The sequence below is a fragment of the Montipora capricornis genome, chromosome 4 (assembly GCF_036669925.1).
Source record: "Montipora capricornis isolate CH-2021 chromosome 4, ASM3666992v2, whole genome shotgun sequence".
Classification (NCBI taxonomy): domain Eukaryota; kingdom Metazoa; phylum Cnidaria; class Anthozoa; order Scleractinia; family Acroporidae; genus Montipora; species Montipora capricornis.
In genome coordinates this window covers 27,137,222-27,150,873 of record NC_090886.1, presented here as the reverse complement: position 1 = coordinate 27,150,873, position 13,652 = coordinate 27,137,222, and the positions used below count along the sequence as shown (strand labels likewise).

General features: G+C 39.2%; 2 protein-coding genes across 2 annotated transcripts; one reads left to right on the top strand and one right to left on the bottom strand.

The window, feature by feature from the left end:
• Positions 1 to 4,143: 4,143 nt before the first annotated feature.
• Positions 4,144 to 5,109, bottom strand: LOC138046428 (adenosine receptor A3-like). The gene has a single exon (XM_068893065.1). It carries the CDS (start codon positions 5,107 to 5,109, stop codon positions 4,144 to 4,146), a length of 966 nt encoding a protein of 321 aa, XP_068749166.1.
• A 3,668-nt stretch (positions 5,110 to 8,777) lies between these two features.
• On the top strand, positions 8,778 to 9,782 carry LOC138046427 (adenosine receptor A3-like). Its single transcript, XM_068893064.1, has one exon. It carries the CDS (start codon positions 8,778 to 8,780, stop codon positions 9,780 to 9,782), a length of 1,005 nt encoding a protein of 334 aa, XP_068749165.1.
• The last annotated feature ends 3,870 nt before the right edge of the window (positions 9,783 to 13,652 follow it).

Here is a 13,652-nt window from a genome sequence, read left to right as displayed (position 1 = left end):
GCCCAAAGGAGGAGAAAAATGCACGGACGGCATCGTCTGGGACCTCAAACGGACAATCCCGGAGATACACCAGACGGGACGAGGTGTCGGCACTGGTCAGGCGAAGCTGATGGTCGCCGAAACGGATACCACGCTGGATGGTGGACAGATATGTAGATTCTTGTTTGAAAGTGAGGCGGGCAGCGCCATTCCTCAAAAACTGCACGGACGAGAACTGGTCTTTCTCCACGGACTCAAGGAAGCGGGGAAGGACCTGCGAACAACCAACGGTACGGTAAATCTCCGCCGGGAAGCAGGCAATGAAATAGTAAGAGTTTTTTTCTCTCTAATAGCAAAGATGTTGTTTGTTTCAATAAAATCTTTCGCTGGAAAAGGTTTTTGTGAGATTTTTCGACCTTTGCGCATGTGAATCATCATGTTGTGTAATATTCGAGCTTGACTGATTTGCATACGTGGGTTGAAATTGTGTTCTTTCTGGAAAATGATTAATAGTTATCTATAGTTTTTAACGTCAGAAAAAGATTTATCACTACGACTTACTAGTGCAAAGATTGTTTACATTAATCATTAACACGAAGATTTTTCAGCAATCTAGCGCTTTAATATAACCCCAGATCATTCAGGTAGTAAAAAACTTCATATTTATTACAACCATTTCCTTCGCTTTTGTGTTTGTCTGTATTATGATTTGCGATAATTCAGGTTCACGAGTTCTTGCGTGTTCGCAAGTTTGTTTTTGCACCTCATAGATATTTGGATTTTCAATTACAAACTCTGTTTTGATTGGCCACTCGACCTCATTGTGTAAATAGTTCACCCTGAAGACAAAGTAGATACGTTTCTAAGGAAACGAAACAAAAACTAAGTAGTGTTTCGTTCTAGCCTCCTTATTCTATTGTTGGAGTTACCAGGAGGACCAATTGGAGCATTTTTCTTTGTTATTTTCGGATTGGCCCAGCCAGCATTACTCCTAGGAAAATCCAGTTTCAGCGCCTTCAACAGCCTTCAATCAGATAAGAGTCGGGTCTCCGGTCAATAACCCGACTAAGAAGGCTTCTCGACCCGACAGATGAAATATAAATATTCAGTAATATATTACGACAAAATTAAAAGACGAAAGACGGACGTTTCTTGGCTAAAAAGTACGTTAACTCTAAAAGCGACAAACGAATAACATTCTTCCCTGTAGTTCATTAAACTAGAACCTTAACACAAGATGGTCACGTGCACCTTTGTGTTTGCCTAGCACGTGGTCAAGTTCTTCCTTTTGACCGAACATTATGACCTTCCCCTTGATTCCTAGAAGTTAGAGACTGCAGAAATGTTTAACTTAGTGTTTTTACGACAGATTATCATTAATCTTTCGCTGAGAATTCGACATTCAGAGTTTTATACAAAAACTATGTTTTTTTTCTTTTTTTTGATCTGTCGTTTGGCTTGCCTTTTACTGTTAACTCCCGGCTTTTGCGATACTTTTTTGCTGAAACGTAAAGCCAAAAATGCTTTTGACCTGGCATCAGGCGCAATCAGTGAAGGTACTAGTTAGCAAAGCGTTGTGTATCCTTCGGATCCTACTAACTATTGACTACATCGTTGGATTTCCAGCCTCGTTGATCAAAAAACGATTACTAGTCGGATGCCTTAACCACTCGCTCACCGAACCAACCATGCTGGCAATGTGGCTGTATGTTGTCTTTACTGTGGCTGGCTCCCTATATGAATATTAATTCTCTCTAAGGGGATGGGATCGTGCATAGCCGATCGACTGGCGGTAGTGAGGCGATCCTGATCTGCCGAGAATGTGTTAGATTGTCTCCCCAGAGACAGCCACAATAAGGTCAACATACAGCTACATCGCCAACTTGGTTGGTTCGGTGGCCGGGTGGTTAAGGCATTCGATTACTAATCTGGAGACCCGGGTTTAATAGATAGATAGATACGAAGACTTGAACTAGGTCAAAAACACTTATATGCTACTATGAGTTTCATGCTTCTTACGAAGCAATAATAAGGCAACTGCCAGACAGAAGGAATACATAGTGTTTTACAGCCGTGATTTTGAAAAAAAGCGGTAGCGATTCGTTATTGGCTGGGATGTATAGCAACGGTTAAACAAGACAACTAATTTGCAGTAAACAGCTAAAATGGATCTTATAGCCTTAAGTGATGCATGTCTGCAACTCGATACGAGTTCATTTCTGTTGTTCTGGGTCGCCATGTTCGGTCTACAAATTATATAGTACGTTTTCCACAGGCAAAAGCCTATAAGATCCATTTTTAGCAGATTACTACAAATAAGTTGTCTTGTTTAACCGTTGCTTTACATAAAAGACTAATAAAACGAAGCTGGACAAGTAACAATTCATTTACCAAGCAAAAATATGTAAAAAAGTCAAATTAGTTATTAAAATTAATACGATTTTTGGTGCGAAATTCCCACCTTCTGTTGAGGCCATGCGGATTAAGTGTGAATAGTCCTATATTTATATCAATCGATAGCTGTATTGTTCTCCATCCCATCTTCTTGTAATTGATTAATATTCACAAAAATGCGTATCTATATAAGGTATGTTTCTGTCACACACTTGTTATCTTTGATTTTCTCTTGTTTTCTATTACAGCACTCTGCAAACCGTGTCGAGCACTCTCTCTCAGCGAAGACTGAACTATTTACACTTTCTATACATGCATTGCAGATATTCCTGCATTGCGTACTCTATCAAAATTACCCTTGTTTTTACTTTCTGTTTTCCTTTTTATCACTTTATTTAATCACTTTAATAAGTTATCACACGATTTCTAGTGTAATTTGGTATATTTAGTATAAGCCACCACTTTTTTCAGAATACAATTTTGTTAGTCTGAAAAGGTTACTCGCGCTTTTTACACCAAAGTGCACTCGAAATCATGTGATTACCTGTATTGAATATAGCATATTTCCTATTATTTGCATGGCACCATATTATAATTCTGGGACGCCAACAACGAATTATATTGGCGGCTAGTTGGGAGGAAACATACTCTCGTATTGGGCGGGGTCAACACCAAATACAGAGTGGAAAAGTGAGAACCAAAAATTCCTAAAATTCAAAATATCTGATTATAAATTAAGTTATATCGTAGTAAAACAACAATTTTCAGTTGTGAAATGCATGGTATGTAGCATATTTCCTATATTTTGCCTCCACTCAATCGGACACTTGAGCTACTGTAGATGATATTTGGGCGCATTGGCCAGCCAAGCCACCCTGCCATTTATTTAGCATTGGAAAAGGCGCAAAAACATTTATACATCAACTCTATTATAAAGAGAAGAGCAATGCAGCGTTGCGACCCTTGTGGTTCTTGGTTATTCTTATTGAAAACCACAGTTTACAATGCAAATGAGCTCTATCATATACAACCTAACGAATGCATGAAACAAATTTTACAGCGAAATCTAACAATAAACGAAACTGGACTTGTGCACGCGTCGAGGCTGACCGTTGTACAAACCTAAATCCCACAAACCCCTGGACACCTAACACGGCTCTAGACCTCTGATACGTACCGGCAAAATAAACCCTCAATGCATATGTGAAAAAAAACTTCAAAGAAGTAATCGATAGGCGCACCGTGATTCACCACAGATAGTTTACGCCGGCTTTGCAGGCGAAATGAAAATCCCACCAGCTTTTGAAAGCAATCGGATCGCACGGTCTTCGGAACTCCGGTCTTTCAGTTCTCAGTTACCCAACATCAAAGGACATAGTTTGGAAAGTACTTGCAAAGGACATAGGACCAGTAATCATTTCAGTTCTACTTAAGAACTATAGCTATGACAAAGGACGCACGGAGACATCACCAGATATCAATAACCGTGACGTTCGGTTTGATTCTTTCATGCAATCAGTTCAATTGCCTAACATTATTTACAAACCTTAATTGTGACAGAAGGCAAACTTCAGATTATTTTCTGATTTTCTTCCCATCTGAAAAATGTCATTCAGCCTCCAAAGAACTACTAAAGTAGACAAACGTGTGAGGTTCGATGTTTGAACTGCAACAAATCTATATTTGATTTCAACTCCTTTCTGGCGTGTTCGTCTCACTTATTGAGTAATTATTACGACAAAGAAATACAATAGAATAATAGAGTTTTCATTATTTGATCACAAGCGGGAGGCTGGAGTTGACAACTTTCGCGTCGTTCTCTCGGTTGCGACAGCACGAGCAGTAAATTTGTTGAACTGTCTCCTTCATTGCCTTTTTCACTGCCTTCATCTTCCAACAGTAAAGAACCGGGTTTAAGGAAGAATTAAAGTAAACCAAAGTTCCCGCATATCTCCACATAAGAAGAAGCCACATACTGGGGTGGTCGGATCGACGAGACACGAGAAGCGTGATTATAGTATACGGTAAGTAGCAAACAACCAAGGCCAATTGTATCCATAATACAGTGTAAACTGTCTTTCTGTAAAGTTTTTGCCAGAAAGCAGGTGAACGAAGTTCATTTTGATTAAAGCGCAACACAAAAAATATTTTTCCGTAGCAGAAAGCTGATATTGCCATACAGGTTAGTAGCACAACTGCCCAATACAAAGCTGTTATCGAATAAATAAACAGGGACAAAACTGTAAATACAGTGGATATAACCCAAAAGAGAGCTACAACAACATACGTCCGCTTTAGAGTCACAAATTGTCTGTATCTATTCCTTAAAGACAAGGCAAAAAGTCTGTCCAAGTTTATTGCCGTCGATGTGAGCAAGGATACCATGCACAAAGCATAAGATACCAAAAAACGCACAGTGCTAGTATATCGACAAACGTGAATATGTTGTTTAACCTCTGGCAACAATGCAACAACAGTAAGAGGCTGACAAATGATACCAACACACAGATCCGTTATTGCCAAGGTTCGAAACAACAGTTTTGTCGGTGGGTGAAGCGAGGACATCTTGTTAAGAGCAACTAAGAAGAGGGCATTTCCAATAAATGCAGTGATAGACAGGAAAATGTTAAGAGCTGCAGCCCATCGAAGTTCACCGTGAATTCCTGCTGTGAGCTCTGATGAACAAAGAAAATCTGTCATTGTTATCTGATTTTCATCTTTGGAATAGTTGGCCATTCTCCTTACTCTGAAATATTTTAAACCGGCAGACATACGGCTACATGATCATTTCGAACAAAAATCCCTATTTATTTCAAACTCATCAATCAATTTCGTGGAAGTATTTTTGCTCATTGGCTAAGTGGTGCACACCCTCGTCACAATGATGACGTAATGTTCCGCTATTTCAGTGTAAACGAACGCAGAAATAATACAACTTTTTCAATTCTTTCATATTGTCGACAAATAAGGAAATCAGTGACGAAGAGCAAGGCTTGACCCAACAAGTGTTTTTCGGATGTCATCGAGGCGTTTACGAACGCTTGGCTATTATTGGAAAAGATCTGGATACATTTAGGCTGAATACTACATATATTGCATCTGTTATACATTGCAGGCGCTGTTAAAACTTCACTTAGCTTCTTTGATTTTTCTGTCTTGCTTTCAATTCTTGTTTATTTTGTAATAAGTAATCACATGATTTCTCGTGTACTTTACTTTATAGATAAACACTTTTAAATTTTTCAGACACTGCTAGGAACTATAGTTTCGATTTTCATCTTTCCGGCTAGTTGGGAGAAACATAATATAAATCATAATGCGGTATTGGCGTCTCAAAATCGCAATTACAGTAGTTTTGAATTGCGATCCAAAACATTACATACGTAAATGAAACCCTAGAAAAATCGGTTCAGTTTGTGGATTTGCTATAAAGATATTTAGATGTCAAAATGTCAAAATCTTACAATAACTATAATCGAACGGAAGCGATGCCAGAGTTTAGGACAGCAAATCATTTCAATGCCAAGGGCGTTAATTTACATTTTCACCTCATCATAGACCGGAAAAAAGAGACGACAGTACCACGACTGATGGTGGTTTTCACGTGACATCATCGCCGTTTCATGTTGGTGGAGGTAAACAAAAGATCTGACATTAGCTCCTTTTGTTTGCCTACCAGCAATCAAGTTGTACATTATTACATCATTGTTATCTGTCTCTAGAGATTCGTTACAAACCACCTATATCGGTGTCTCTATCGCAAGCAAAACTATATCATACTTTAATTAAACTGTGTCATTCTTCAGTTTATTTGAAACTGTAACATACTTTATTAAATTCTCCCATTCGCTTTTGGGAATTTACTGACATTATAACAATATATAATTACATATGCATGAATGATATCATTCATGCATAAAAGATATAAAGAAAGATGAGATACTATATAACATAAAAAAACACGCAAGGCATATACTGCAAACTATAAAAACACTCCAAATCTGATTTGAATTGATTTGATTTCAACAAAGCTTAGACTTTAAAGTATCTGGTAGCTCCTGCTCTGAAAAGATGGTTTTCCACGGTGATGTCATCAAATTCTAAAATCAAAATCGCAAGATCTTCTGATTTTTTACTGTATAAGAGGTTTAAGATGCATATTTTTTCAAGTTTTCAGTCCCGTGACGTCTCGTTTCGAAAATACAGCATTTCGAATTTCCCAATTCTCACCTTGCGTGAAGCGTATGACAAGTGCAGGCTCCAGACTGCCAACAAATGGCTGTTACTAAAACGTAAAATCGTAGATCGCGGAACCTCTGGAACCCACAGAACCGGCGGAAACAATGGAACCACTTCGAAAACGCTTTTTTTCTGCCGAAACAACGCTAGACTATTGTTTGTTTGAACTTTCAAATAATTTGCACACTTCGTTTATTTGTCTTGTTTGTCGTTATTTTCTATAACTGGCTGATCGTGTCAACGGATAGCCCGCGAAAGCGCGGTTGACTGGACCTGGTCACATGATAACCTCTCTTCATGGACGAATTGCGGAAAGTTTTCGCAGAGGGAGGAAGGTAAGCAGCCGCTTTATAGAAGGTTTTACAAAAACATCCTCACGAACTTTGAAGACGTCACGGCGACCGTTGTTTGGTAACAGGGAGCTTACGAAACGACGACGCCCACGGCGGATTTTTTTCGAAAACTTATCTTCTCAGGTGTCAGGTGTTGTCCTCACATGCAAATCCTTATATTCTCTCACACTGAGCTTGGGGTGCCTGTGATTAGAGAGATGCCTCGTTCGTTCGTTTCAGTCTCACTCACTGTGGCAGCAATAACTTACAATAACTCGGTTACGTAATACTTACTATGAGAATATTTCCTTTACATTAAATAATATAATAATTTCTTGTTAACAATAAGGTCAGCAAAGAGTTTAACCAATATACAGATATGCAACTAAGCAACGTCCAAGAAGTGAGAGGAAATCACAACACTCATTCCCTTACGAATTAAAGTAGCCAAGCTACTTAACAGATGGTTTCCGTTTCGCCATTTCGCTTCGAGAGGCGATACGTTTTTCCGTGTTATATTTATCCTTAACTATCTTCAAAATGTGTAAAGAGAGGAATTCGATTATCCTTTCGACTACTCCATAAGTAGTCAAGAGTTTACCTAAAGTGATAGTAATCCAAAAATCAGTAGAGCGACGACACTCAAAAAAGAAATGTTCCAATGTTTTAACATTGGAACATTTCTTTTTTGAATGTATTTTATAAGAACATTAAAATATTTTTGTTTAAGAACAGCCAGTAGATCGCACAAGTGGCGCAAGTCTATTAAAAGTGGAGTTTTTCATTTGACTGAATATTTTTTCCGGCGTTTTAGTTTGCGGGAATTATTTTTTGCCCATTGGTGTCCATCCGGAAAATCCGCAAGAATTAGAACCCGTAAAATTTTCATGCTACACGGAAATTTTGAAACGCTATAGAGACACTTTGCTCTCCACTATACTTAGATATTAATCAATCGAAAAAATATGCATAATTTACTTTACGCCTACAAAGGGGTGTGTTGGATTAGCCCTCTATCATCGTGATCTCTATGTGACCAGGCCCTAATATTATATTACACTTCCTCTCCCTAAGCCAGTTTCCTGCAGCTATATCTTCCTGTAGCTGTAGCTTCATCCTGTACCTACCTGTTCCTGTACCTTCGTCCGGACAGCATGTCGCAAAAGCTATTAGATTTTCTCCCAACTACCCGCACATATGGTGCAGTATTGGCGTCTGAAAATCGCCAGTGGTCTAAAAAATTTACAAGTGCTTATTTATAAAAAAATACAGGAGAAATCATGTGATTACTTAGTAATAATACACAGTCGACTGAAACGGAGACAGACAATCAAAACAAGCTGAGTGGAATCTTGACAGCGCGTGAAATGCATATAACAGATGCAATATACGTCTTCGGCCTAAATGTATCCAAATCTTTTCGAATAACAGCCAGGCGTTCGTAAACGCCTTGATGAGATGCTAAACAACCAACGAGCTAAGAAAAAAACAATGACAGTTCGCTTTAATGGGAAGGAAAGTTCCAAAGGAAGACTTGTTGGGTCAAGCCTTGATTTTCGTCGCAGATTTCCTTATTTGTCGACCATTTAAAAGAATAGATTTATATGTCGCATCATTTCTACGTAACCTTACACTGAAATAGAACATAACGTTATCATCATGACCTCGGTGTGCAGTACTTAGCCAATGAGCACTAACATTAATTAAGATTAATTAAGATAAAGGTTAATGCCTACAAATTTGATTGACAAGTCTGAAATAAAATAGAGATTTTCGTTCGAAAGTATCATTCAGCCGTATGTCTGCAGGTTTAAACACTTCACATAAAGGAGAATGGCCAACTATTCAAAAGATGAAAATCAGGAAACAATGACAGATTTTCTTTGTTCACCAGAGCTCACAGCAGGAATTCACGGTGAACTTCGATGGGCTGCAGCTCTTAACATTTTCATGTCTATTACTGCATTTATTGGAAATGCCATTGTTGTAGCCGCTCTGAACAAGGTGTCCTCGCTTCACCCACCGTCAAAACTGTTGTTTCGTACCTTGGCCGCAACAGATCTGTGTGTTGGTATCATTTCTCAGCCTCTTACTGCCGTTGCATTGATGCCAGAAGTTAAACAATATGTTCACGTCTGTCGATACACCAGCATCGTACGTTTTTCGATATCTTATGTTTTGTGCATTGTATCCTTGCTCACATCGACTGCAATAAACGTGGACAGACTTTGCGCTTTGTCTTTAAAGATCAGGTATAGACAAATCATGACCCTAAAGCGGACATATGTCATTGTTGCGATCTTTTGGGTTATATCTATTGTATTTGCAGTTTTGTCCCTGTTTATCAATTCGATAAGAGATATGTATTCGTCAGTTGTGCTAGTATCCTGTGTTGCAATATCAGCTTTCTCTTACGGAAAAATCTTTCTTGTGTTGCGCCAAAATAAAGATAAGCTCGGCCCCCGTGCTTTATGGCAAAGACAAGCGAACCAAGCAGTTCAACTAAACGCAACACTTTACAGAAAGACAGTTTACACTATTTTATGGGTGCAGATGGCTTTGATTATTTGCTACTTGCCGTATACGATAATCACACTTCTCCTCCGTTTTCGAACCGGCCGCCCTAGTGTGTGGCTTCTTGTTGCGTGGAGATATGCGGGAACTTTGCTTTACTTTAATTCCTCCTTAAACCCGGTTCTTTACTGCTGGAAGATGAGAGCAGTGAAAAACGCAATGAAGGAGACAGTTCAACAAATCTGCTGCTTGTGCGGTTGCACTCGAGAGAAAATGAACTGCGTGGAAGTTATTTTTGGAGCTTGTCATAAAACTGAATCATGAAACTGATTTTACTTCTTTGTCTGAATAATTGCTCAATAACTGCGAGGAAGAAGCAAAAAAGGAAACAATAACTTGAGTGAAATAGAAAATTTGACGTTTCGCCTATGCTGGTTTGCTGATCGATAGCCTTCATGAGAATGATGATGATAATCGAAGGCTTCACCAGCACAGCGGAAACACGGTCAATTTTCAATTTCAATTTCGCACGTTTTAGCCGTAAAAAGTTAGTGTTGTTTTGTTTTTGTTTTAAATATGACTACACACGAAAGCCTCAAGGATAATAAGCAAGAAATTAGTTGAAATACAATAAATCTATTGCATTTCAAGGAGGAATTTAACTTCGCTTTCAACGTCGAACCTCAGGACAAACGTTGATCTACTTTACCAGTTCTTAGGAGGATGAATGAAAACATGAATAAATAATCGAAAACTTGCCTTCTGTCAAAAGATCTGTAAATAATATTAGGTAATAAAATTGATTGCATGAAATAATCAAACAGAACGAGATTGATATCGCGTGATGTCTCGTCCTTTGTCACACAACCACGAACAAAATGTGTCCCTAGATCTTGGGGAATTGATATCTTTTGAAAGACCAGAATAACCGGGCGGGATTTTGTCATTTCGCCCGCAAATCCGGTGTAAACTATGTGTGTTGAATCACGGCGCGCCTATCGATTGCTTCTTTGAAATTTTCACACATAGTGTATAAAGAGCAACAGCAATTTTATCAGAACTTAGTGTATCTAATAGATATTAAAAAACAGTCATAAGAAAATACGCGCGCTTATTGGTTAAAAATCGTGTTTCAATAGATGCGGTTACACTCACCATGGTAAATGCCATTTCCCATGGTAAATTATCCCGCGGTGCCTCACACTTGGGTTTTAGTATACCGCGTTAACTAGGGGTCACACGTTACGAAGATTACCGAGGTAAAACGAAATCTCACGCAATTCATTGGCGGGAAATTTAATCACAACTTCATTAGCATAGCGATTGGCTCTTGTACCTCGGGCATCAAAACACCCTTCCAACTTCCCACGTTAAATGTCATGGGCGCTTCCACTGATCTTTTTGACGTATTCATGGATATTTAACACGGGAAATTTACCTCGGGAAGCGTCGGTCACACTACTAAATACAGTTTCCCGTGGTAAAAAGGCAATTTACCACGGTAAAAGTGCCCTGTGTAACCGCACCTTATAACTCGATGGAGACACAGAACTAGCACGAGCTGTTGACGTAGTGATGGCGCGAGCAATGAGAATTTACATTTTGATAATTAGAGTTAACAAGTTATTTTCCTTTTTTTCGTCGCATTGTTTTCTAAAAGAAATAGAAAACATTTACTCCGTGTTTCTATCGAGTTATAGAAACACTCGTGAAAGTTTCAACTCGAAAAATCTGTGGAAACACTCGCCTGCGGCTCGTGCTCCCACAGCATTTCTCGTTCTCCCAAAGTTTATATAACTCGAGGAAACACTGTACATGTTAAGTAATGTTGTAATACATTTCGCTGATAGTGGGAACATTTATCATTGATAACTATAGCAGCGGCTTATCGAAATCAGTGGGACTCATTTTAGTTTGTTGAGGCGGGTAGCCTTGAAAATTAAGTGCAACTGTTCAACCGATGATGTCTTGCAAAATAGGTGTGAAGAATACAAAGGGTATCTAAAGTCTCAAAATTACCCTGCAGATTTATTTGACATTTGAACAGTTTAATAAGGCCCTTAAAATCCCAAGATTTGAACTGTTAAGCAAAAAGTTGAAAGTCAACCAAAAACCATCAGGCCGGCGCTTATCTCCGGTTACTATAGCATGAAGAGTCTAGAAGTATTTCTACAGCCCCCTGGCAGGGTTACCCCGGCATAAATTGCCAGTGCCCATTTATACACCTGGGTGAAGAGAGGCAGTTGCTCCAGAACACAACGCAATGCCCAGGCCAGGGTTCGAACCCGGACCGCCCCGATCCAGAGTCCAGCGCACTAACCGTTAGGCCACTGCGCCTCCTGCTCGATTATAATCCCATTTTGCCAGATATTCAAAACATCATAAGGAAGCACTTTCATTTATTAAGATCTTCACTTCAAATCACTGAAATTTGTCTGGCTAAGTCTGTTTTGCTTGCTAACCGCCGAACTAAGAATCTCAAAGAAGTTCTAGCACCTTCTAAATTTCGACCAGGCTCTGCTGCAAGTCAGAAGAAGGCGGTTGTTTGAAATTCAATAAAAATAGGTGTTATTTGTGTTAGAATTTCCTACTTCAAGCTTCTTAGAGGGTGTTTAAATGATACCGGGACGACTTTCGCACCGGCGCGAGTTCACTCCGAGTTCTCTTAGCTCTGTATTTGCTTACATGATATCACCGAAAAAAGTCATGCTGGGGCGACTCACACCGGCGCGAGTTCACTCCCGTTGCTGCACCGGAGCGAAAGTTTCGTACCGAAGCGAAATCTCGCAACGGTATCATGTAAACGAGGAACGATCACTCGCTTCGGTGTGAAATCAGCCTCCCGGTGGGCTGGAACGGGTAGCACATGCGTACTTTTCCTGAGAGAAAACATATTTGTAATTTGAATTCTCGTTTGTATTTTATCAATTTGTGGTGTCCCTTCAGGTAAACACGATACGAATTCACCTCGTCATCATGTAAACGCATTATCAAGAAGTCACCAGGGTGTGGAACTCGCGCCGGTGCGAGTTTTCTCATGTAAACACTTTCTAAGTTCCAAAGCTCAGCCACGGGTAGACAATATCCTATCCGACAAAAATTGTCCTGGTTATCCAAAAATGTGATTTACCTCGCAACATGTTGTAAATGTAATTTGTATTCTATTACATTCATGCTCAGTTGACAATAAGGTATGGAGAAAATATTGACTCTAAGCCAAGTTGGAACAGCTTGGCTTAGAGAGAGAGAGAGGGGGGGGGGATATTACACGACCCACGCGAATTGAGTGGGCGGGTGGGTGGGCCGTTCCCTTCCCCACTCCTTCGATGAAAAAAGTGAGCAAGTAGGAGTGTTCTGCTCTGATTCGGTATTTATTGGCATGCTACGTCATATCACACAAAGACGGTAATGTTACTGCACGCCCAGTTACCTATGGGGTGTTACTTCCAGGTATTTTAACCTCACGTTTCATTACGAGTGTTATGAATAGCAATATGTGGGTTCTACGTCAACTGAATGTAAAATTAGATTCCATATAACCATAAATCCAATAAGCTCAGCAATCGAAGAACATGTGAATTGGCGGTACATTAAAATAGCTCCGAGCATGGCACTTCTCAAATAATTTTTTTTTATTATTGAAAAAAAAATCATCTTTCCAAACTGCATTAAATTGAGACCAATTACTACTTACTAGGGAAGCCTATTGGGTGACACAACTATTTATATCTTATTAGATGTTTTGGTGTGTAGTATCGCTGAGTATTTTTAAGAGTTGTACTGTATTTTGACGAGCCCGCCAGGGCGATTCAAAATACAAACAACAAGTAAAAATAGTCAGATACTACACACCAAAACATGTAATAAGCTAATTATCCGTCTTTCTTGCACTAGATCTTTAGCAAATGAATTGTAAACAACCGAGAACGTGTGGCAGATTTGCGCGAGCGGGGTAACGTCAGCAACTTAACTAGTCAAACCGGTTCTCTACCGAACAATAACTAAGTGTACAAAATAACTGTAGAATATCGTGGAATATTTGTACTCGTTTCGTGCGTTTTCGGTACAATAACTAATACAGTTGGATAATAAAGATTGATAAAGTTATAAAATAAGGCTATTGTTTACAGACAATCAAAGGTTCTATAGGATAAAGTTGTCTTCGTGGCGGCATGTGGAAATAGCTTCGGTACC

Coding starts and splice junctions, on each gene's coding strand:
- LOC138046428 (XM_068893065.1), bottom strand. CDS start 5,109: ATGGCCAACTATTCCAAAGATGAAAATCAGATAACAATGACAGATTTT.
- LOC138046427 (XM_068893064.1), top strand. CDS start 8,778: ATGGCCAACTATTCAAAAGATGAAAATCAGGAAACAATGACAGATTTT.